The following is a 21451-nucleotide window of genomic DNA, read 5'->3' on the forward strand; positions in this document are numbered from 1 at the left end:
CAGACTCTTCACTATCATGTTAATGTCGACGTTTTCGGATGCCAGGGAGCACAAGTCCAGAAGAAGTAAAATGCTCCGGCAAAGACCCATGAACTAGATAAGTGTTGCAAAGTTCTTCCTAGACTTGGTTTCTTGATAGTTGGCCTATGACAGCATCATTCGTATTTTGAAGCAGTTGAATCTCTTCTGTACCAGAAGACTTCAGTCAACGAAGGTTCCTGATCGGCCAAAGTTGCATATTCTTTTTATCATACCCATCGATTAGCTGTACCCTCCAAACCCATCAATATGAAGTTGCACGCAATCTACACTACCTGCATCGTTGTTCTATCCTATCTTGTGTGCAGGGCCTCCGCAGATGTCTCATGCAAACAAACTGGAAGATTGGGTTCGAAGTACTGGGAGATAAAAATTAGTGAGGTGGAAAATCCTGCGGCATTGTGCGGTCGGCTGTGGGATGGCCTAGCCGCTTGGCCAGCTTGTAACGTGTTCAGACCAAATGGCTGCGGAACACCTTTTGGAAATAACGACGTTTACCTGTATTTCACGACCACCATCATCTGCAACCGTGGAATGGTAGCCTCGGCTTTCTGGCACGCCACCTATAACCGATACGGTCCTATCAAATGCTGAAAGCTGCTAGATGGTCCAGTCGGGTGTCTTGGCTATCAGTCGACATGGAGTTGAATTCCTTTCACCTTGACTATTTGATTTCATGCGTGTTAGCACGCAAATCGAGCGCAAAGTAATATACGTCATTGGAAATGTCATTTTGGGGAAGATAGGATTAAGGCTGGGAACCCATTACCGCATCCTTTTTGTACTCACCACATTGTCTGGTTCTGCCCCAAAAACAACTAATTCAAATTCAGTTGTCCTCGCCTTGGGAAGATAACTTAGTCGCATATAGTCTTTTATGTGCAAGGATCGCCAATCGACTTAGGAAAGATCCATTTGTGACAACTTTTACTATCATAAATATCGACTTTGGGTGTCCTTTGACGTAGCTTCTCAGTGATAGGCTGTGTTTTCTTGGTCTTGCTATTACGACAGCTGAAAAAAGGGTTTTTGTTGCTCCAAGTATTTGTCTCGATGGATATCAACTCGCTCCTTAGTGATTGGAACCGGTATCTTTGGAGCCGTTGACGATTCGTGCAAGAAAGTCTAAGGATACAGGTTAGGCGCTTTTACAACAACACAAATACTAGTCTTCACCAGGCTGGAGGGTCAGAAACCCTCATAAGATTGCTTTTAGCGGCCTTGCTTTCTCTTCAAGACGACCGATGATCCCATTAGTTGACTGGAATCTTAAGCCAGTGACATTTGAAATCTAGAACCCAACTGGCAGCAACCATAATTAGAAAGTCGCCATATCTGCAATGAAGTTGTCCACTTTGCTCTGACCTCAAGCCAAGTTGTTATTATTCTCAGTATTGAAAGATATTCAACTATTTACTGGTCGTACTAATTGGACCCTGGCCGGCATTCCATCCCGTGGTTTTGCCGTTGTGAACATCGCCTGGTATGCGCGGCCTCCATATCCCGGAACTTCGTTTAAACAGGTTGAGACGCCTTGATAGTCTGGTATGAAATCAAACTTGCGGACTATCAACACTAGCATTAATTTCAGCTCCATCATGGCAAGGTCCTGTCCAAGGCAAGCTCGCGGACCCATTTCGAATGGTCGGAATGCGTGCTTCGAAATGGCGGGAAATGACGAACGGCCCTCTGGCAGGAATCGATCCGGATGAAACTCGTTGGGCATTGGGAAACAGACAGAATCATGATGAAGGGCTGGGCCGGCTAGGTAGACCATACAACCTTCTGTTGAAAACTTTTTACCGGTGGATTTCAAGTCAATGCAGTATCTAGATGGCCAATTTGTTAGTTTGTCTCGCAAAACAACTGGTTTTGGTTTGTTGATTTGGGGCAGGATTTGGGGCATGTGTTTATCAGAAACAGAGAAAAAAGAAGAAACATCATCATCCATGGTCAGCAAGCTTCTCGTACCCTCTCTCTCCCATACGGGTGGAACCGACAGGAGTGTATTTGCGCATAGTCTCTTTGAGAACAGCTGACGTGAAAGTCAATTCGTTCAATTTGTTGGGAAATTTGATCATATTAGCGGGCGCCGAAGATAAGTCTTCCCCGAAAATTTGAGTATGCTCATGTCTTAAACGTTGAAGTATTTTTTCGTTGTGTGACAGTTCATACAGAGCATGCTGTGAATCATGACAAGTTAGTTGCTATGAGAAACAATGGGGATAGGTTGATCGTCGTTCTTACTGTAAGGACAGAGGAGCTTGTATCGATTCCGGCAAATATTATGTTTTTAACACTAATGCATTTAGTATTGCTTCATAGGCTATTTGGGCGACTTACTTCTCAACAAGTGCATCCACTTGAATCCCGGAAAGGCTTCCATCTTTAGTTATATGTTGACTTAGAAGGGCATCTACTACAGATATGTTGCTTCTTTTCAGTTCAGTCCCATGTTCAGTTTGACATCTATGTGCTCTTAGGTGGGAAAGCCTCTGCAAGATCAAGCTTCTGACTTGTTCGGATGATTCTCTAGCCATTTGATTAACTTGACGCCCTGGGCCGATATTGTATTTTGAAAGATACGATGCCAATCTGTTGGTACATATCAAACAGCTCAGTTGCGCCAACTTGGTCTTTAAGTTTTCACTAGATGCTTGTGCTTGTAATGAAGTGCCCAGAATAATCTGACCGGTTATATCTGCTAGAGCGTCGGAGAATATGTCCTCTAGGCTATCAATCCGGGCATTCGCACTTGCCGCATGTTCAAGCTTTGTTATCAGGGTCATACCTTCTTGAACCATGGCAGGTACAAAAGACTGAAGTCGAGAGTGAGAGAAAAAGGGGTTAAATAATGCCCTGGTTTCCTTCCACAACGAGCCATTGGACAAGATTATAGTGCCCTTGCCGACAACTGGCTCGTACCTGGAGTACGCAGGGGTATGCTTGCCAAGGTACATTGTGGCTTGCTGAATCGCTTCGGGTGAAATTGCTACCATGAAAGGTTCAAGCTGAACAGGATATAAACTAAAAAATGTAAGCTGATTTCTTGAGGGCAGAAAGGAAATTCAACACTTTGATAACACATTAAAAAAAAAAAAAAAGGAGAATTCACCCAGTTGCTTTCAATGCAAGAAGAATTTCAAAGCACGAAAGAAGTGCACTTACTCTAAATAAAACACACCATGTTGGCGCATGTTATAGGTATCCGAAAGGATAGATATGACAACATGAATGTGAATATCTGCCGGCAAACTAGACTTCGTGTTCCGCATAAGAAGGAGATGACCCAACAGAAAGCTGTGAGGGAGCCCTGGAGACTATGGATATGAAATAAGATTGCCATTCCTATGTACTTTGACAGTGTAAAAGGTTCTCACCAGACGCTTGTAATGATATCTTCGGCGACAAAACCATACGAACCAGTAGGCGCACCAAAGGTACAAACACAAGCGATGAAAGTCATGACCGAAGAGCAGGCCTACGCATTGGCCAAGTATGAATGCAACTCCTGGAGGAAATTGACTTCGCCCTGCTGAGTAGAGTACAAGGCCATGAACAACGCCTAAAAAAGAAAGATTAAAAGTAACAGCTAACATGTTGAATAATTTGGCCACATAAACGTCGTAGAAGGAAGGTGAACATGGGACAAAGGCCGGAAAAGCATAGCATCGTAGGGTTGAGGACCTGATCATCTTATGCTGTTGGAGTTTGGGGCAAAATGAAAGAGAGCATGGCTTAAGCTTACAATTTGCTAGAGGCTAACTTAAAATGCGACATTACGAGACGCTAGTATGGGAAGTAAACTTTAAGAGTACCATCAAATCTGGCCATCTGATGTGGTTGGTTCCACCCTTAACTTACAGTTTCACTAACACGGATATATAGTGTATTGTGCGCTTGACACATGGGTGCCTAACCCCTTTCAGCAAGCATATTCGCGTCGCAGCCGCCTCACTTCCCTTGGCCTGGAATAAATTTCGGACGGCCGTGCTATTGATTAAGATCAAATTAAGTCGTCCTTCCTTCTTCGGATTGGAGTTTGGAAGGGATAATGTGTATCCTGGCCAATCAATACCCTACATAATGCCACAAGTATTAGATAGCCTTTGTAAGACTGAGGCGGAAGCCAAGCGGAGCTCAAATTGCTGAGGGTTTAGATATCGAATAGACCAGGGTCGTAGGTGGGATTTCGAGATTTCAGGATATGACTAATCTTTGTAGAGTAATACTTTTAGCTAAGGTGAGTTTTGTATGCATCTACCTGCCTGCCTCAGATCATGCCGTGTCTCTAAATAGCTTTTACTCGTGCCCCAAGCTCGAGGCTCACCGACATTCCTATTCCCATACTTGTCCCGGCAGCCAAGCAATGTCGCAAGTGTTTGCCAAGATTAGAGACCTAGTTGCGTATTAACGAATCAAACTCAAATAGGAATGGAAATACTTCAGGCTAGTGCGCTTGACTTATCCTTTTTCGTTTTTTTATTGTTTAATATTAGTCTTTTGTATTATTTCCAGTTCTTGTAAAGAGCTGGTATCTGAACCGCGTATAAATAGCCGCTGATCCTACGGCTCCTCTACCCATGATATCGAACTGATGTAGGTTCTGACGCACCCTCATCAACAGGACGCTGCTCTCTTTTCGAAAAATGGCACTTCAGTTTCTCTTATCTTGTTTCGTGAGACCTGGTGTCTACTCACTTATTGTTTTTAGTGTTGGTTTGCTACTATTGCTAGCCTTCGGCCTATTCTTCTACCTCTTCATTCAGTCTCGTATGAATCGGCATTTGAAACTTGACCTCCCTGTTTTGAATCTGGTTGGCGATAACTATGGCCAAGCTTCGCGTGAATGGCAGCGTAATTACATCAAGTACATAGAAAAAGGATATCAAGAGGTACAACACATAACTTCCAAGGCATATGAACCCAAGTTTTAGGTGGCAACTGACAAGCTCTTACCCAGTTCCGACACGGAGCCTATCAGCTCTGGGGCCCCGAGGGCTTTGTAACTGTTCTATCACCCGACTTTCTGGGCGAACTCAAGAATTTACCTGATGAGAAACTTAGCTTCTACCTTGGAGCTGCAAACGTAAGAGTGTTCAGAGAGGAAATTCAGATATAGCAGCTAACATTCAATTGTTCTGGATAGTCCGTGCAAGGGAAGCATCAGTTCTTGGATTTCAGGGGTCATGCGCCAATTCAGGCGTTGAAGTCTATGATGACTCCGAAGCTGAGTACGTTCCGCTGCCATCTGAATGACACAGAACGAGGTCATCACAATTTGCACAAATTATCTAACTTGTTTTCTGTTTAGAAGACTTCATGCCAGCCATCCTGGAAGAGCTCGAACACGGCACGCGAACTTGCCTCCCATCAGAACTCGATGGTAAGTCATGATTTCTGCGCTGCTACTCTATTATACCATAAGATCTGACCTAATCTGTGAAATAGAGTGGCATGAAATACACATCAACGACACTTACTCCAAGATTGTTGGTTACATAACTGGTCGCCTGTTCTTTGGCTCTGAGCTTGGTCGTCGAGAGGATTGGCTGCAGCATATCATCGCCTTCCCTGACAATGTATTCCGTGCTGCCAGAAAGATCCGAAGAACTCCAGCACCGTTAAGGCTATTTCGGATTCCGCTGCTCCGCGAGGTACAACAAGTCATACTCACGTTGATGAAGGCGAGACAACTGATTCCTCCCATTCTCGAAAAACGAGCTTTGTTGCTCGGAGAACCCCAGGACAAACTAGAGTCCCAGCAAGACTTCATGCAGTTTGTATTGGAATGCTCCGGGCGGGAAGAAAACCCACCCTCATTGAATCGCCAAGCTGAACAATTGATGATCATAATGTTGGCAGGTATTCATACCACCAACATTGCGGGTATTCATATGATATACGATTTGGCAGCTATGCCTGAGATCGTTGGGCCTCTGCGCGATGAGATCAATCAGGTTTGGGATAAGTACAACGGGAAGTTGACAAAGGATTCTTTCCGTGATATGGGAAAGCTTGACAGTTTTATGAAAGAGTCACAAAGAATGAACCCCCCTTCTTATTGTAAGCATTTCATATCACCTGCTCGTACTGAAATTCCTAGGCACAACGAGCTGACTGAAGCGACTGCAGCTACCTTTGACCGCATAGTTTCGTCGGAGAGTGGCATCACTCTTTCTAACGGCTTACATCTCCCCAAGGGCACTGTCATTACCATGCCGTCATCTCAAGTTTCCCAAGATCCGAATGTATGGTCAAACCCGGAAGAATATGATGCGTTCCGTTTTGAAAGGCTGCGGTCTACCTCTTCAAACAAGTACAACTACCTATATGCAACTTCTACGGAGACCTCTTTACATTTTGGTGTCGGTAAGTCGCTATCCATTCCCGCCATTTGAGACTGGGACCTAACACAAACAGGTCGACATGCGTGCCCAGGCGTGAGTATATCCAATCTCCCTTGACATGAACCGCTAAGTCCCTATGATGTCCCTTAAACAAGCCCATTCTATGACCATCGTCGCTAACTCGCTCCTTTTCAATAAGCGCTGGGTATCTACAATTGAAAACAAAACTATTTTGTCCTACATGATTCGACACTTTGACTTCAGGCTTGTCAATCCCAAGGAGGGAAGGCCAAAGAACTTGGCTTTCGGACCGAACATTTCTCCTAACGAGACAGGTAGGATTGAGGTCAAGAGAATCCGTCCTCATATGAAGTAGGATACAACGGGGATGAAACAAGCGATGCGATGCTGCATTTTTAGATCCACAGAAGAAGTCCTTGCCTTTATTTACTTTTAAAGCGAAGAACCTTAGAGTTAAGCCTCAATACCCTCTCACTACATTATTATTTTTACGACTCAAGCCTAAGTATCGTGACCGCCGAACATACCTGCACTGATTTGGTTATATGATATCACTCATATTCAAATTCATACCATGCAATACACATGGACCTGGAGAGGAGAATTACACAGCAGAAATAGAAGAAGCTATTTCGTCCTAAATGGTACCAGCAATCGGAAAATGAGTAATGGTAGATGCGTAAGATGGTTCAATGTCAGTCAAGAAACAACCAAAAAGTGACTAGGTAACGACACATCAGAGACAGAGGTCAAATTACTGTAGGTGGAAGCGCTAAAAAGGGATTTTGTTTGTTAAAATTCCAAGCAGCATACTTCTTTTACTAGTTCATGATGGTAGCGAGATACTAAAACTCGGACTTAAACCCAATGCTCCTGAGAGCTTCTAGAATCTATTTTTATGTACTGTTGACGTGGCCATGTCGCTCTTACTCGGTAGTTATCTTCAGGTTCTACCTCACCAATCCACTTATTCATTAAAGCCTTCGTTCAAGACAAACAAAGTCGCCAGACAACGGATCCATGACCGTTGCGAAATGGGTGTACTCGTTGAAAACAGGTTCCGACAACACCCATTTCTGTAGTACCTCAGGTGTAACACCTGTTACCTTCTCGTCTCCTCCATCGCTGGTTAGAGCCGACATGATACAGGATCCGTTTTGTGTAAATGAATAGTTGGTCGAGTCTTCTGACCTCTGATCCACGCCTCTCCGGCAATAAGCCTTCCAATTATCATGGACAAAGTTTTGACGTTCTGCCGACTGAGATAGCCAAGCGTCCTCAGGAGGAATAAGGGTGGAATCTCCTAGGGCCAACGATCGATGGTGAAATTCCTTGGCTCCGCAGCACATGGTGTGGTCCGTATCATGATTTGCTTGAGCGATAAAGTCGTGGGTCACTTTGATGTTGCCTCCAATGAAGTCTTTTTGAATCACAACTGCTTCGCTCGGTGTGCTGAAAATAAGATAACAAGGAGGCGACGGCTTCTTGATAAATGACTTGGCGAAAGCGACGAGTCCGCTGTCGCTCTGTTGTTGAGTCACACCGACGACTCCTAGGTGGGGGTCTAGGAGTACTTGGCGGAGTTGTGAGGAGATTGAAGGTCTCAAACCAAGGAGAACAAGAACTTGATGGAAAATTGATGATTTCGTCTTGGCGTTTAGCAGTGGTCTGTGATTAAGTGACATAGATAGTCCCGGTCTACGAATACGACGTCAATCTCGAGGCGGACACCGCGTGGTGGTGGGGATTCAACTTACCTAACCCCCGTAAGAGATCCTACGAAGCCGGCATACGACACGGACCGTGCCAAAACCTTGCCAGGTTGTGTTGATTTTGAGTCAACGAACTCAAGGCTAACTAGAAGGTTACCTAGCTGGGGCATCCCCCAGTCAAGAGTGCGGAAATGCATCAGATGTGTTGGTGAGCCTTCGGTATTGCCACGAACTGGGACAGTTCCAGAAGTGCACCCCAGCAGGCAGTCCAAGAGGGTATTCAGGGCCACAAGAAGATGCAAGTCGATGCCTGCGACCTTTGAGATAGAATGAATTTCTTTTGTCTCATCGTCGTTGAAGACTCTCCGTAGACAAAGTCTCACTATCAGTTTTACGACGCTAATGATCGGCCGGTAAACCAGGATCTGTGCAAGGACAAGGTCATAAAGTGGTGCGATAGCCTGTAGCTCCCCAGCGAAGTCTTTTGCAATTTGGGTGTAGCGCTGGCCGGGTGGGAGAGACAAGTCGATTCGGTAAGTAGGAACTTTGGCTGACGGCATCTTGGGCGGCGAGTGCAGCAACGAGTATGCAAGACAGATGCAACTTGTGCTTTTGGAGGATCAGGGTACGCTGAAATAGGAATCTCACAACATCAAATTTATTTTATTGCGCGCAACAAGCTGGCTTCAGTGGAGTGAGCCCATCAATAACGGTTTAGCGTAGGGGGGCTGAGCTAGAGCGTTGTAGAGCCAATCAGCTGGGGAGCGAATCTTCGCGGACGGGAGGCATTTCTCGGTCCTACCCGTCGACCCCTAATGCTTGCTTCTGGCCCATATAAACACATGGCAGCGCAATCAGAATGCGAATGAAGTCAGTACAAGCCTTTCAACCAGTATGTTGCATCTTCCAAAGGGGATTTGATTCCTCGACGCTAGCATTCTTTTGCCGTAACAACAAACTAAAGCAGCAGCTGCTAGGAGTTGTCATAAGGGTTGCAGAACTTGTCTAGGCTAGGAGAGAGTAACCGAGGCAAGCCGGCCGTTGTCCATTCTAAGGCTTATTCGCCGCAAATCCGAAGGCCGCCCGAAGCCGAGTTAGCCCATTTTGGCGGGTCTTGTAATTCTGTCATAGTGAAAAAGACTCCGTCTGACCCGCAGGACTGTCGTGGATTGTGAGTCGTAATCCGATGCGATCGCAAGGCATAAAACACAGAGAGCATCAGGGATTGATGCCCCAACACATATTGGCGTTCTTGCGGCGCTCAAAGTGTCTCCGATGACTGCCAGGGCCCCCTTTTAACCCGTACTTTAGGGCACTTCAACGGTAAACATGGCTGTATTTATTAGGGCGCTTAAGGCGGTTTATCCCTGAAGCCAGCGTCATGATTGGGTTGAGAAATATGGGGGCATCTTATCAGATGATCTAATCTGATCCGCCCATTCGTGAGTTGTCCTGCGGTCCTCGTCCTGCTGACATATGATGTGAGCATGAGGCCGCCCCCCCCCCCCCTGATCCGGTGATCCTGCGCTTCTTCTCTCTGCCCTGCCTGCTGCAGCTCAGCTGTCTGCGTCTTCCCCTATGAGTGCCACAACCGCTGCATAATTCACAGGTGTCAGCTCTGCCGTCCCGGTTTTCCTCTGACCCTGTGTCGCTACCATTCACAACCCCCCTGCTGGCTGACACCCTGTAAAGAGACATACCTATCTCAGGCAGCCGAGCAAAAAAATTTCCCATTATTATAATTTTTCAAACAAATGTATCCGTAACAAGCATCCTGATAGTCTCCGGTCGCAAACCTCTCGACGGCATAGCGCAACATCTACACGGTCGTTTCTGGTACTCGGGTACATGGACAAGGCCTGCCTTGAGCAAAAACCGCGAAAACGAAACGAACTCGGCCGAATGCCATATCAAAGACACTGTCTCTCAAATGAAGCGATTATGGGCGAAGAGGACTCCGTCCGACAGAGAGACATCGCCTCTCCTCGAGTCCGAGCATAACGCCGGCGGAACGATATCGCGCCCGAGCGAAACCGATACAGCGACCCAAGTCCACACATCATCCGGTGTTGCACGCTCCGATACCGTCGCAACGCACATCAGCCAGACGGAGCGTATCTGGCTCTTTGTCGGGGTCTTCCTGGTCGGATACGCCTATGGCCTTGACAGCCAGGTGCGGGGCACCTATCAGCCATACGCCACATCAAGTCTAAAGCTGCACTCGTCTCATTCGACCATCAATGTCCTTCGCAGCGTCGTCGCTGTCGCATCGCAGCCGACCGCGGCCAAGATCGCCGACATCTACGGCCGGTTCGAGATGACAATCGCTGCAATCTTGCTGTATATCGTCGGCACGGCGCTGGAAGCTAGTGCGACGACGGTGGAAATCTTCTGCGTCGGAGCCATTCTGTACCAGATTGGATACACATGTCTCGTTTTGCTGCTGGAGGTCCTTGTCGCCGATTTCTCGTCGATGAGGTCGCGCGTATTCTTCAGCTACATTCCCGCCATCCCGTTCGTCTTTAACACATGGATCAGCGGAAATGTCACGGCGGCTGTCCTGCGCGTCACCACTTGGCGTTGGGGTATCGGCATGTGGGCCATCATTCTTCCCATCTCATCCATCCCGCTTCTAACGAGCCTCTACTCGCTCCGTCAACAGTCGCGGAGGTCACGACATGCCCGTTCTTCCAAGAAGGGCGCCGTTAATCTGTTCCATCAACTAGACACCATCGGTCTTACGATCCTCATCGCCGCATTTTCCTTCACCTTGGCACCTCTGACACTTGCCGGAGGTACTGTCAGCCACTGGAAGTCTCCGGCAATTATTATCCCTCTGGTCCTCGGACTCCTTTGCTTTCCAGCATTTGTCATCTGGGAGCGCCAAGCCCAGATTCCTTTGATACCCTTCCGCCTATTGCAAGATCGCGGAGTATGGTCAGCCTTGGCGGTCCGAAGTCTGCTGAACTTCGCCTGGTCAACCCAAGGCAACTACCTATACACTGTACTAATCGTAGCTTTTGACTTCTCGGTCGAGACGGCCACTCGAATCCTGTCCTTCTTCTCGTTTTTCGGTGTCTTTAGTGGTGTTCTGATCAGTTTTGTGATTTACAGAACCCGAAGGCTCAAGGGCATCATCGTGACGGGCGCATGCATTTTCATGGCGTCGTTCTTTATCCTCATTGCATATTCGGGCGGCGCTTCTTCTTCTTCCAAGACAGGACTCATTATCGGCCAGATCGTTATGGGCTTGGCAGGTGGATTGTTCGCTTACCCAACGCAAGCATCCATCCAAGCCTCGGCAGACCATGAGCACGTTGCAGTCATCACTAGCCTCTACCTTTCACTCTTCAACGTGGGCAGTGCTTTGGGTAACTGTCTTTCGGGAGCCCTGTGGACTCAGCTGCTATACCCATCTTTGAAGGAGAACCTGGCTTTTCAACCTAATGCCACCCTGGCGGAGGCAATCTATAACTCGCCATTCTCCATCATTCCGAATTACCCCGTTGGTGGTAGGATAAGAGAGGCTATTATCGACAGCTATAGTGGTGTTCAGCGGTTGCTTTGCATTGCTGCTCTTTTGATTTGTGTGCCGATGGTGGCATTCACATTTATTCTGAGGAACCCGAAGCTGTCAGAGGAGCGTGTCCAGTCGAGCGTAGACGATGAATCGGATTGATCGATGGTGTGTGCTTTTCCATTTACCAGCATCTCTATAGAACTTGATAGACCACTTCGGAGGTACTTTTTGCTATTCATGCGCGTACAAATATGCGCTTCGGAAAGCAGGGCTGAGAGCGGAGGTGTTGATTTGCTTCGCTTAAACAGTCTAGATATAAACTATATGGAGAACTCTATTCATTACATGACTTGGAGAACAGACCTCAAGTTATTCAACAGCTTCAGGGTTGGCCGCCATCCAGAGAGCCTTTCCACCCGCATCACATGCTTTTCCGAGCCATATGTATTCTTTCAGGATATCCAAGACGCTATCCCACTCCCGCAGCTCCAGTGACCGAGCATATCTTCTAACTTCCAAGACGAAGCTGCCGTATATACTGGTGCCCGCAGCCGCGATGCCACCAATCACTGCAGCCCATAAAAGAAACTTGTCGTCTTCACTTTCTGTCAAAGAGCGGCTCAGAATTGCTTCATTGAGTTGTGATGCCAGCTTCCTGATAACTCGAGGATCGGGGAGGGGATATATAACGCCGTAAGAGAATATCAAGGTTGTCAGCCGGCATATCTCTGCCTGTCCAAGTGGCAGTGAGAGGAGGCGGTACATTATGAGATTGCGGTATGAAATGAACTTGCTGGTTTCCGAGTCGAGTGCAATCCGTCCATGGAAGGTATGGATTAAACGGCAACACAATTTGAGATCGAGCAGAATCTCTCGGAAGTTCTCGTTCACCTTGAAAACCCTGGCTTCGCTGGCGTCTGGTCGAATGGCGGCCGCTTCTGTCTCTAATAGCGAAAGAAAAGACTCGCCCATTTCTAGTTTAGGCTTCTCGAGAAGTATACTCGCTCTCAGCAGGTCTGTCGACTGCAGATACTCGGCAACCCCTGGTATTCTGTCGCTCAAAGACCTATTCCGAGCTCTCAAGAGGTACATCCACATCGTTGTGTGCTCCGGTACGATGTGAATCAACCCAAGCCAGTCCAAGCCGCCAAGCGTCTTTACTGGCGAGCGAAAGTCGCCGCCATAACGATCCTCGGGATAAATAGATAACAGGTAAGTATTCTGCTTAAGAGCCATGCTCAGGATGCCGAACAATACCGCGTCGGAAATTGTCGCGGTGCCCTTTGAAAGCTCCTGTCGGACGACTCGGGCAACGTGGCTCTCGGCCTTGAGAAGAACCATCTGATCATCGACAGACTTGGTGCGGAAACACAGTTGTGATGACCCCCCTGCAAGTACCGAAAGGAAGACCAGCGGGTCCGCCATTGCGGCGCGGCAGAGGGCGCTTGGCACGGGCTCGCCAACCGCAGTTTTGACTCCCACAGTCGGCAGTAAAGATTGGATAGCTGCGGTTGAAGGTTAGCCTGAAATCAAATGGTAGTTATTTATGGTAACAAACTGAATTGGAAAACTCTTAAAAACTCATTATTTACCAGCTCGGGGTGTGCTGCAGAGAACGGACTGATTCCTTTTGGGACTATTGCCAAGGGCTTGGCGGGCGGAAGGTACTGTTCATGGTAGACATCATGAACAGCAACAGGGTCTTGAGGTCTTGTAGATACTGTCTCGTCAGTGATTTTGGCATCGAGGATATGATTTTGTCTAGTCTTGTGGTTCGATGATGAATTCAATGACTTCGGAAGGATCGGCCTCTGTCTGGTTGCAGGGTTGGACAGCCTCTCGGCGAGTAGCTTTGCACCGGTCTCCCGCCGGGAAGATTTTCGTTTTCCTTCACATTCAGACCATTAACTTTCTATTCGTCGCAGGGGTGATGGAAATCTCACTGCTTTGTTGTTGATTGATGCGGTTCTGGAGCTTCCTACGCAATTTGACATCCTCGACCCCGATCCACGCAAGCTCAGTAGACGGAGATCGACTGGAAAATGTCTCGACAGGCGCTTGCGTTCCATCTTCGCGCAATGACCCGATGTTTTCTTGTAGATTAGCCATCATCTCTTGCATTTGTTGGATAAGCTCATTGCGTTTACTTCTTGAGTTATCTGCCTATTTAAAAAACTGGGTTTGTCTTTGTCAGATTTCAGCCCTGAGGTTGCTTACTTATGCTTTCCCAATTTAGGTCTGCTCACTGCAGGGATTCGTATACCATAGGTCTCAGCCACCGAATAATTATTGGTCTGAACTGCGTCTGCTCTTAGCTAAGTGCATTGAAAAACCCGGTTGCTATCGTGATGTCTTGACCGGCCCGAGCCCGCACCCAATGGCTAACATTACCTCATCCAGTTAGGTCTGACATAAATATCCTCTTAGACTAGCTGGACAAATGTTCGAAGGGCTGCACTAGGCCTTCTCAAACTCGCTTACCCCAATATTTCCCATTTTCCTTGAAACATCATAGCCTCCAGTTCCGATCCCTAATCCGCGCCTGATCGCGTCCATTCGGTTCATGTCCTCTTGACCCTGATTCCCGCCAAAAAGCTTGTCCATCTCCTCGATCCTCAAACCTTTCGTTTCCGGCACGAAAAAGAACACCCAGACAATCAACAAAATGCAGAAGGCTGTAGACTATTAGTCTATCATCACAGCTCGTCGAGCCTAGCTTTTCAACGCACCTAGGAAAAAATAAAAGGTTCCAAATTTGATAGCCTCAAGCATCCTTGGCGTGATAAGCGCAACGATGAACTGTTGGCGAAATGATTTAGAAAAGCTTCGACGATGCATATACGAAGAGGTACTAACATTGCTCAGCCAGTTGGTCCCAATTGCCAACCCGACAGCCTGCGACCTGACCCCAGGAGGAAAGATCTCGGACGGTATAATCCAGTTGACGCATCCGATACTAAATGCAAAGTTTGCGATGTACGTCCATACAAAAACAGCCGTGGCCCACCCGGCGGCCTTGTTACTTGCCCAGGAGTCTTTGTAAACGGCGTAAAGTGTGCCGACTATCAGTTGTGAGACGCCCATGCCGATTCCACCGACAATCAGGACCTTTTTACGCCCCCAGCGATCCATGAACATGATTGCGGGAATGGTGGAGAAAAAGTTGAGCACCCCTACCACCCCGGTAGCCAACAGGTCGACAGAGTTACCAGAAAGACCAATATTCTGGAATATCTTTGGCGCATAGTAGATGATTGCGTTTATCCCTGTGAATTGTTGGATGACTTGGATGAGGCAAGCAATGAGCAAGCGTCGGTTAAGATGTCGTGTCACGAAAAGAGATTTGTATTTCTCGATTGTGAGCCTGAAGTGGGATGGCATCTCACCATAGACTGTCGCATTTGTCTCGTGGTCGAACTGCACAGCGGCCATGATTTCGAGAATTTCGATTCGGACGCGAGGGTCGTGAGGGGGAGTGCGACGGACACGAACCAACGTCGCCAGAGCATCCTCCTCTCGGTCTGTCCCACACAAGTTTAGAACCAGAAGTACAAGGTAATCTGGTTATGAGTAAAGTAGTTAGATGTGGTTGTTAGAACATACCTTTCATTAGTAGCCAGCGCGGTGTGTATGGCAAATAAAACGTCCCTGCGGCCAGGACAAGGGATGGGACGCACTGCAGAGCAAGCGGCAGCCGCCATGCTGCGGGAGATTGCGTGTCACCTGTGCCACCGATATGTTGCGTTCCATAATCCAGCCAGAAGGCGACCATGATTCCCACTGTGATTCCGAGTTGCTGGAGCGCCACGAGACTCCCACGAAGGTTTGGGGGCGCCAATTCGCTTAGGTAAAGGGGGACCACCATTGACAGTTGACCAATGGATATGCCAGCGATGAAGCGACCTATAAATATCATGGGGACGTTTATAGATGCAGCTTGGATGGTCGAGCCAACTAGAAAGATGACATTCGCCAAGAGAATTGTCCAGCGCCGAGAGATCGCATCTGCAATGGGACCATTCATCAGCGCACCGACCATAGCTCCAAGAGTAAGCACAGAAACCATCCATCCTTGGAGTGTTGCGTTTTCAGCCAGAGTAGGAAACTGCTTGGCCTTCGCGGTTGGGTTAGGCTGACGTGTCATGACATGGATTCGATTGACATACGAAGTTGTTCATCACTAACACGCCACTAATAACACCCTGATCGTATCTATAGAGATGTTAAGTTTAGTCGTGTCGCATAAAGAGACTACTCTGCTCACCCAAACAACACCCCGCCGATACTAGCAAAACAAGCGAGGAAGAATATGTAGGGCTGCTTCAGAAGCCCTTTGTATCCTAGGATATACGGTCACTATTCCGCACATTGTTATTGTATACATCTTCGGCCTACCTGCGTCGCCATACGAAACCTCTAATGCCATGATTTCTCCCAAGATTGGAAACTTGGTGGCTGATGTATGTGTGTTTTTCATGAAGTATGAGGATACGTCAAGACATGAAGTGTGTGTGAAGCTGGCAAGTATTTGCAAATGTGTAGCACAGATAATTAGAGGCTGAGAAGAGTTTCAAGGCAATAGGCGACCATTGAGGTTTTCATTTCTTCAATCACGCCGCAACAAATACTAGTGTTCTTTCCAGAATCAATCTTGACTGAGGAAACTGGGAGAGTGGAGGCGGCACATTGCCCGCACAACAGATTTAAGTATCGGAACACAGTCGTCCGAGAAGATGGGGAGTTGACGATGTTCCGGGCACCAGAGTTCATCCCATGATCTTCTGGGTCTGTCCACTCCGATCCGATACATGATACACCCATAATATCTTATAACTTTCTTCCATAACAATATTCTTGCTCCCGGCAAGCACGTAGATAAATGGCTAAATATGTGTAATGTGACTTGATCTACCAACTGTTAACTATTTATAACGGGTAGGGACCAGTCATTCCACAATACAGCTTGACAGCGCAAATGTGTTTCTTGGCAAGATCTTGGTTGAGACGCAGGAAAGCTTGTTGATCCTCCCAGTAAGGTACAACCGAATAGCCTACGATATAACTAGATAAGCCAACCCTATTCCAAATGTTTAGATAACCAACTGGCCCTTGTAATGCTCTTGATTAAACACTCTGAAAAAGTCCGGCATGGATGGCGTAAGACCTATCGTCGTCTAAGGAAGTGTCTAGCTTCGGCAAACATATTTTCATTTGCGGCGAACGCAGATCGTTTCTCATCGTGTATTGATTGCCAGGGAATGTGCAGTGCAGTGGAGAGAGCAAAACGCTAGTTCCTCTAGTGTAAGGCTGTGGAATGAGTAGGACTTAGGCATCCACGTATCAGTGAGAGAGACCCAGTTAGGGGACCCAGGTAGCTATTTTTCTCCAGTGTCAGCTTTGTCCATACCTTATTTCGCGTAGCTGTTTCGACTTGCTTTTTCCTAATTGGGTAAATGTGAATGGGGCGCAGCGCAAGGCTCGGCCCACTAAGCTTCGAATGACTGCGCCATAAGCTGCATCTAGCGCTGCTAGATGATAGGCCAATGATACGACGACGTCATGCGGGCTTTCCGATCAACCCTGCTGTTGGCTTAGGACCTTGGGCTCTCGTGGGAAAAAGGTGCAATCATAAAAAGATATCTCAGCCCCAAGGACACAATATAAGTACGGACGACTCTGGCCGTAAACCCCATATTCTTCAGATCAAATATCGTCAACATTCTATCTATCCACAAACCATATCTTTCTGACCCAACCCTTCTCACACTCTTCACACAAGCCACTTCTTTCAAAATGAATTACGACAAGCAGTATTCGTACCAAAACAACCACCAGTCCTACCAAAACAATACCTACCAACCTCACCAAAACAACACTTATCAACCTTACCAAAGCAACACCTACCAGCCTTACCAGAACAACACCTATCAACCCCCGGCGTATCATCCTGGCAACAATGTGGAGTTGCCCATGTATGAAACGCCAACATTCAACGACTCGACAAGGAACTCCAAAGCGCTAGTTGGGGCAACATCGAGGTTCCCCCCCACATTTAACTGCTACGGACAGTGGAAGTGGAAGCAAACCTACCACCTCGGTCCTTCGTCGGAGGAGAAACAGTTTACCATCACTTTCGATTCGAAGCTCTTTACTAGGAAGCAATCACTCTTTCTCCACCATGGCGATAGTGACAAGGCACCAATCATAGCTACGGCGAGCCGGAGCGGATCCGGATGGGTCGATCGTGCCACGGTAACACTCCACGGGCAGCGCGGAAACGATCAAGACGTCGAGTTCACAAGGCCAGAGGGAGCTGGCTTCCGACAGAGTGAAGTCCGCGCATTCCACTGCAGAGTCAACAAGGACTACGTGGAGGAGTTCCAGTGGAGGACTTCGCACGGAAATGAAATCAAGGAACTTGCCGGTCACTCATCGGGATGGAAGTTGGTGCGCATGTCGAGGCCATCCCCTGTTGGCGGACGTTCGAAGAACCCGGAAATGGGATTTTCCAGCGATGGACAGGAGGTCGTGGCAGTTGTGGCCCACAACATGTCATGGAGCATGACCAAGGGATACAAGTTTGCATTCATGGGAAGTGGCCTGACAGGAACTCTCGGGGAGGACTTTGAGACGCTGGCTGCCATTACCGGATTCTGGCTATGGTGGCAACAGGTCACCAAGACCGGCACCACTTCCAGCACAGTGGCTGCGGTCTCTGCATAAGTTTGAGTCAGTGTGGCGGGTTTGTGTTCATATGAATTTCGGGAATGCTGTATTAGACGGGACGAGCTGGTAAACAGCAAGGAGCGAGGCGTCTATTCTTTCCTTCTTTACTTTTTGTTCTACTTAGGCGAATGATATCCTGTCACATCTTAAAGAAAAAGAACCATATACTAGCTATTGCCAACAGTGTATGAATTTGTGGATGCTATTGAGTATTTGACATGAATACAGAGAGGTGTCTATGGTACATGTCTGTTTTTGGTCTCTCTTTTCTTCATCGTTGCAGAAATGTTGCTTAAATTGCAAGGTGTATACACAGTGTTGCGTCTTAATTCATGTTGAACACCACGAAAGCTTGTGATGATCAAAACGCACATCCCCAATAATCCTTCTCGTCCATCCACGATCAGAACATTGCCAAAGGGTTAGTTGCATTGGCAGGTCGGTCTTGAATGACATCCCAGTGTTCCATGATACAAGATCCTTCGAAGCGGAAGACGTCTACAATGGCAGTAGGCTGAGGAGCTCCGAGAGTGTCAAGGCGGTAATGGATATATCCGATATTGTTGTCGAAGCTGTTATGGATGATGGTCATGTTAACTCCATCTGGTGTGACAAGGGTTGCGAGGAAATCGACGGAGCTTTGCCGGCCAGATAAAACGCGAGGATTATGTTGAATATAATCTTCGGTCATGTGGTTGAGTAAGGCCTTTGTGGTGTTCTTCTCCACATAGAAATCCTTCACAAAGTCGTTGAAGATCGCGCGCTGCTCGGATGAACTGACGGAGCGCGGCGGACAGTTAGGACGTTCTGTAGCCGCATGGTGGTAGTTGTTGAAGCTAGCTGCGCTGGCTACACCACTAAAACAGAGAGGAATGAACAGAGAAGCTCGCATTTTGTTGAGTTTAGGGGCTGTTGAATCCAAATAGGGGTTAGAAAATGTTGTAAGTTCAGTTTATGCCAGTTTTCTCTTTATGGCTCAGTGTTGTGAAACAATCTGATGTGCTGTTGGGATCATTGGGTCTTATAGTTCAAGAGAGTGCTTAAGTCTGTTGCGACATATCACGCTGGGTTGACCTGTTCACCTGGTTAAGGAATTGCCGCGCGCTTGGGAGTCATTGAAGCAACACTCAAATCTAATCCAGCCCCACATTCTGGAATTTTGTAATCGGATTTGAGGAACTAACCGTCCCAAAGCGATACCATATTTCTAATCTACTTAATGAGTTTGTGGCAGGGGCTTAGTGTGGGCGAGAACCGGCACAGAACGCTCAGAATGGGAAAAGTGGTGTTGTTGGTGGAAGAACTAACTAACTGGCTAGAGGGCTGTGGAGGCTGGCTAAGACCAGTGGTGGCGGCCGTCAGCCCACGTGACGGGCCGGCGAGGCCTGCCACCTACACCCCCTCTCAGACTCCTCAGCGAAAAAGAATAATAGGAAAATACAGGAAAAGTCCTAATTCCTCCAAATCCGAGGAGTTCTCAACTATTAGAAAACTCGGTTAATTACTAGTTAGACCTAGCTAATAGGAGGCTGTAAAATCCTCTGAATCCCGAAGTCTTAATATTAATAGTCTTATAGTTTCTAAACCCCCTTCTTAATCTAATCCTTCTGCTAACGTACGTGATAAGCGAGTGAGACAGACAAGCGAGTGAGACAGTAAACCAGACCTTCGCGACAATAATATCGAAATCTATAACAAGAAATCTTAGATTGATTAATACTACTCGGATTCCTGTTCTTCGGATGTTTCCTCAATAAATTGACATGTTCTCGCGTTGTGGCCTGTATTCCCGCATACGCCACACCGACGATGAGTCGTCTCAGACCTCACTTTGCGACCACTACTCCGTCGCGTTTCCTCTTGTAGTTGCGTGTCTGCCTCTCTTTGCGACTGTATATCCTCTCCAGTAGATATAGTAAGACTTCCTCCTTTCTGTAGACGTGTTTTCTTAGCCCTTCGACGCCGACTTAATATTGCATTCTCCTCTCGAAGGATTTGAACCTCTGACTCTAGTAATGCTACCCGATGCCCTAGTCCTTCTGTCCCTCTGGCTAGCTTACTCACAGCACTATAAATTGATGCTGGAGAGCTGCTTCGGTGGCGTGAGATTCGACTCTTAATAAAAGTAGACTGTGATCTTGCTTCGCTTGGGTTGCTCGGCGTCCTAGAGATCCAAGGGTCTGGTGTCTGAGGGACCCCCTCCTCAGGCGTTGGCGTTCGGAACTTTACATCCAGCTTTGAGAGAACACTTTCTGCATTCAAAGGGACAAGTCCAGCTCCTCGGAAACCTCCCTGGATATTTTTCCTCGTAAAAGACTGCTTAAAAGCTTCGTGAAATGCTGCAAAGAAATCTTCCTTCGAGATATGGGTTGTGCCTCGCCGCATCTTATTCTCAATTTGCCGACCGTAGGCATTCTTTAACGGCTGAAAACAACCAACATCTAAGGGTTGAAGTAGATGAGACGAGTGAGCCGGCATGCACAGTGTAATAATGTTGTTTTCTTGACAAAAGAGCTCGAAGGCTGCGGAGTGGTGACTTTCATGACCATCAACAACGAGGAGGCGATATTTCCCAGACGTACGTGGTTTTGTATAAATGTCGAAGTGTCTGATCCAGTCAATACCTCTCTCGTTTGTTGTCTATCCATTTTCAGACGTTGCAATAGCCTAATCGCCCGGAAGAGAGGTTTCTGTATACCAGCTTGAGAGGTAATACTGGCCTGCAACGATGATGTATAGCGGGATGCTCTCCCCTTGGGAATTAATAGCCTGGATAACTGTAACCCATTCCCTATTGCCAGGCTGTGTCATCTTCGTATTTGAACGCCTTTCAGCACTTGTAACAACCATTCCAGAAGTAATAATGTTACGACCCGTTAGATACACCTAACAGGACCCACTCGGTTGGGCGGTTATGACAGGACTTTGTATGCAGGGCCACGGGAACAAAAGGTAACCTCTCGGAACGGAAGAACTATAGAACGGAACAAGTCACGTGATGAATCATTCTAGGTCAGAATGATCCAAGAAGAGTTGGGGGCCAACGGATCATGTTCGATCAATATGATCTCCAACGACTACAG

The 21451-nt window shown here is 47.3% G+C and overlaps 9 protein-coding genes across 9 annotated transcripts; 4 read left to right on the forward strand and 5 right to left on the reverse strand.

Moving 5' to 3' along the window:
• Positions 1-288: 288 nt before the first annotated feature.
• On the forward strand, positions 289-633 carry CTRU02_208369 (uncharacterized protein; the record flags this gene model as incomplete). The annotated part of the gene is made up of 1 exon (XM_036725687.1): positions 289-633. One exon carries the CDS (start codon positions 289-291, stop codon positions 631-633), a length of 345 nt encoding a protein of 114 aa, XP_036582401.1.
• Positions 634-1444: 811 nt separating this feature from the next.
• On the reverse strand, positions 1445-2120 carry CTRU02_208370 (sterigmatocystin biosynthesis p450 monooxygenase; the record flags this gene model as incomplete). The annotated part of the gene is made up of 2 exons (XM_070205074.1): positions 1445-1862; positions 2011-2120. 2 exons carry the CDS (start codon positions 2118-2120, stop codon positions 1445-1447), a joined length of 528 nt encoding a protein of 175 aa, XP_070061149.1.
• Positions 2121-4688: 2568 nt separating this feature from the next.
• On the forward strand, positions 4689-6765 carry CTRU02_208371 (cytochrome p450 monooxygenase; the record flags this gene model as incomplete). Its single annotated transcript, XM_036733963.1, has 8 exons — positions 4689-4934; positions 5003-5128; positions 5189-5273; positions 5354-5425; positions 5491-6105; positions 6175-6411; positions 6463-6482; positions 6589-6765. The coding sequence occupies 8 exons, from the start codon at positions 4689-4691 to the stop codon at positions 6763-6765; spliced, it is 1578 nt and encodes a 525-aa protein (XP_036574326.1).
• Positions 6766-7384: 619 nt separating this feature from the next.
• On the reverse strand, positions 7385-8682 carry CTRU02_208372 (Acid ceramidase 1; the record flags this gene model as incomplete). The annotated part of the gene is made up of 2 exons (XM_036733962.1): positions 7385-8108; positions 8168-8682. 2 exons carry the CDS (start codon positions 8680-8682, stop codon positions 7385-7387), a joined length of 1239 nt encoding a protein of 412 aa, XP_036574325.1.
• Positions 8683-10052: 1370 nt separating this feature from the next.
• CTRU02_208374 (MFS sit siderophore-iron:H+ symporter) lies at positions 10053-11801 on the forward strand (the record flags this gene model as incomplete). The annotated part of the gene is made up of 1 exon (XM_036733961.1): positions 10053-11801. The coding sequence occupies one exon, from the start codon at positions 10053-10055 to the stop codon at positions 11799-11801; it is 1749 nt and encodes a 582-aa protein (XP_036574324.1).
• A 210-nt stretch (positions 11802-12011) lies between these two features.
• CTRU02_208373 (MFS sugar transporter) lies at positions 12012-15414 on the reverse strand (the record flags this gene model as incomplete). The annotated part of the gene is made up of 6 exons (XM_070205075.1): positions 12012-13147; positions 13586-13805; positions 14124-14317; positions 14372-14441; positions 14499-15163; positions 15246-15414. The coding sequence occupies 6 exons, from the start codon at positions 15412-15414 to the stop codon at positions 12012-12014; spliced, it is 2454 nt and encodes an 817-aa protein (XP_070061150.1).
• A 2021-nt stretch (positions 15415-17435) lies between these two features.
• Positions 17436-18365, forward strand: CTRU02_208375 (uncharacterized protein; the record flags this gene model as incomplete). The annotated part of the gene is made up of 1 exon (XM_036733959.1): positions 17436-18365. The coding sequence occupies one exon, from the start codon at positions 17436-17438 to the stop codon at positions 18363-18365; it is 930 nt and encodes a 309-aa protein (XP_036574322.1).
• A 406-nt stretch (positions 18366-18771) lies between these two features.
• Positions 18772-19260, reverse strand: CTRU02_208376 (snoal-like polyketide cyclase family protein; the record flags this gene model as incomplete). Its single annotated transcript, XM_036733958.1, has 1 exon — positions 18772-19260. One exon carries the CDS (start codon positions 19258-19260, stop codon positions 18772-18774), a length of 489 nt encoding a protein of 162 aa, XP_036574321.1.
• An 827-nt stretch (positions 19261-20087) lies between these two features.
• On the reverse strand, positions 20088-21179 carry CTRU02_208377 (transposase; the record flags this gene model as incomplete). The annotated part of the gene is made up of 2 exons (XM_070205076.1): positions 20088-20976; positions 21085-21179. The coding sequence occupies 2 exons, from the start codon at positions 21177-21179 to the stop codon at positions 20088-20090; spliced, it is 984 nt and encodes a 327-aa protein (XP_070061151.1).
• Between the last annotated feature and the right edge of the window lie 272 nt (positions 21180-21451).

This window comes from Colletotrichum truncatum (genome assembly GCF_014235925.2).
Source record: "Colletotrichum truncatum strain CMES1059 chromosome Unknown Contig_0005, whole genome shotgun sequence".
NCBI lineage: Eukaryota > Fungi > Ascomycota > Sordariomycetes > Glomerellales > Glomerellaceae > Colletotrichum > Colletotrichum truncatum.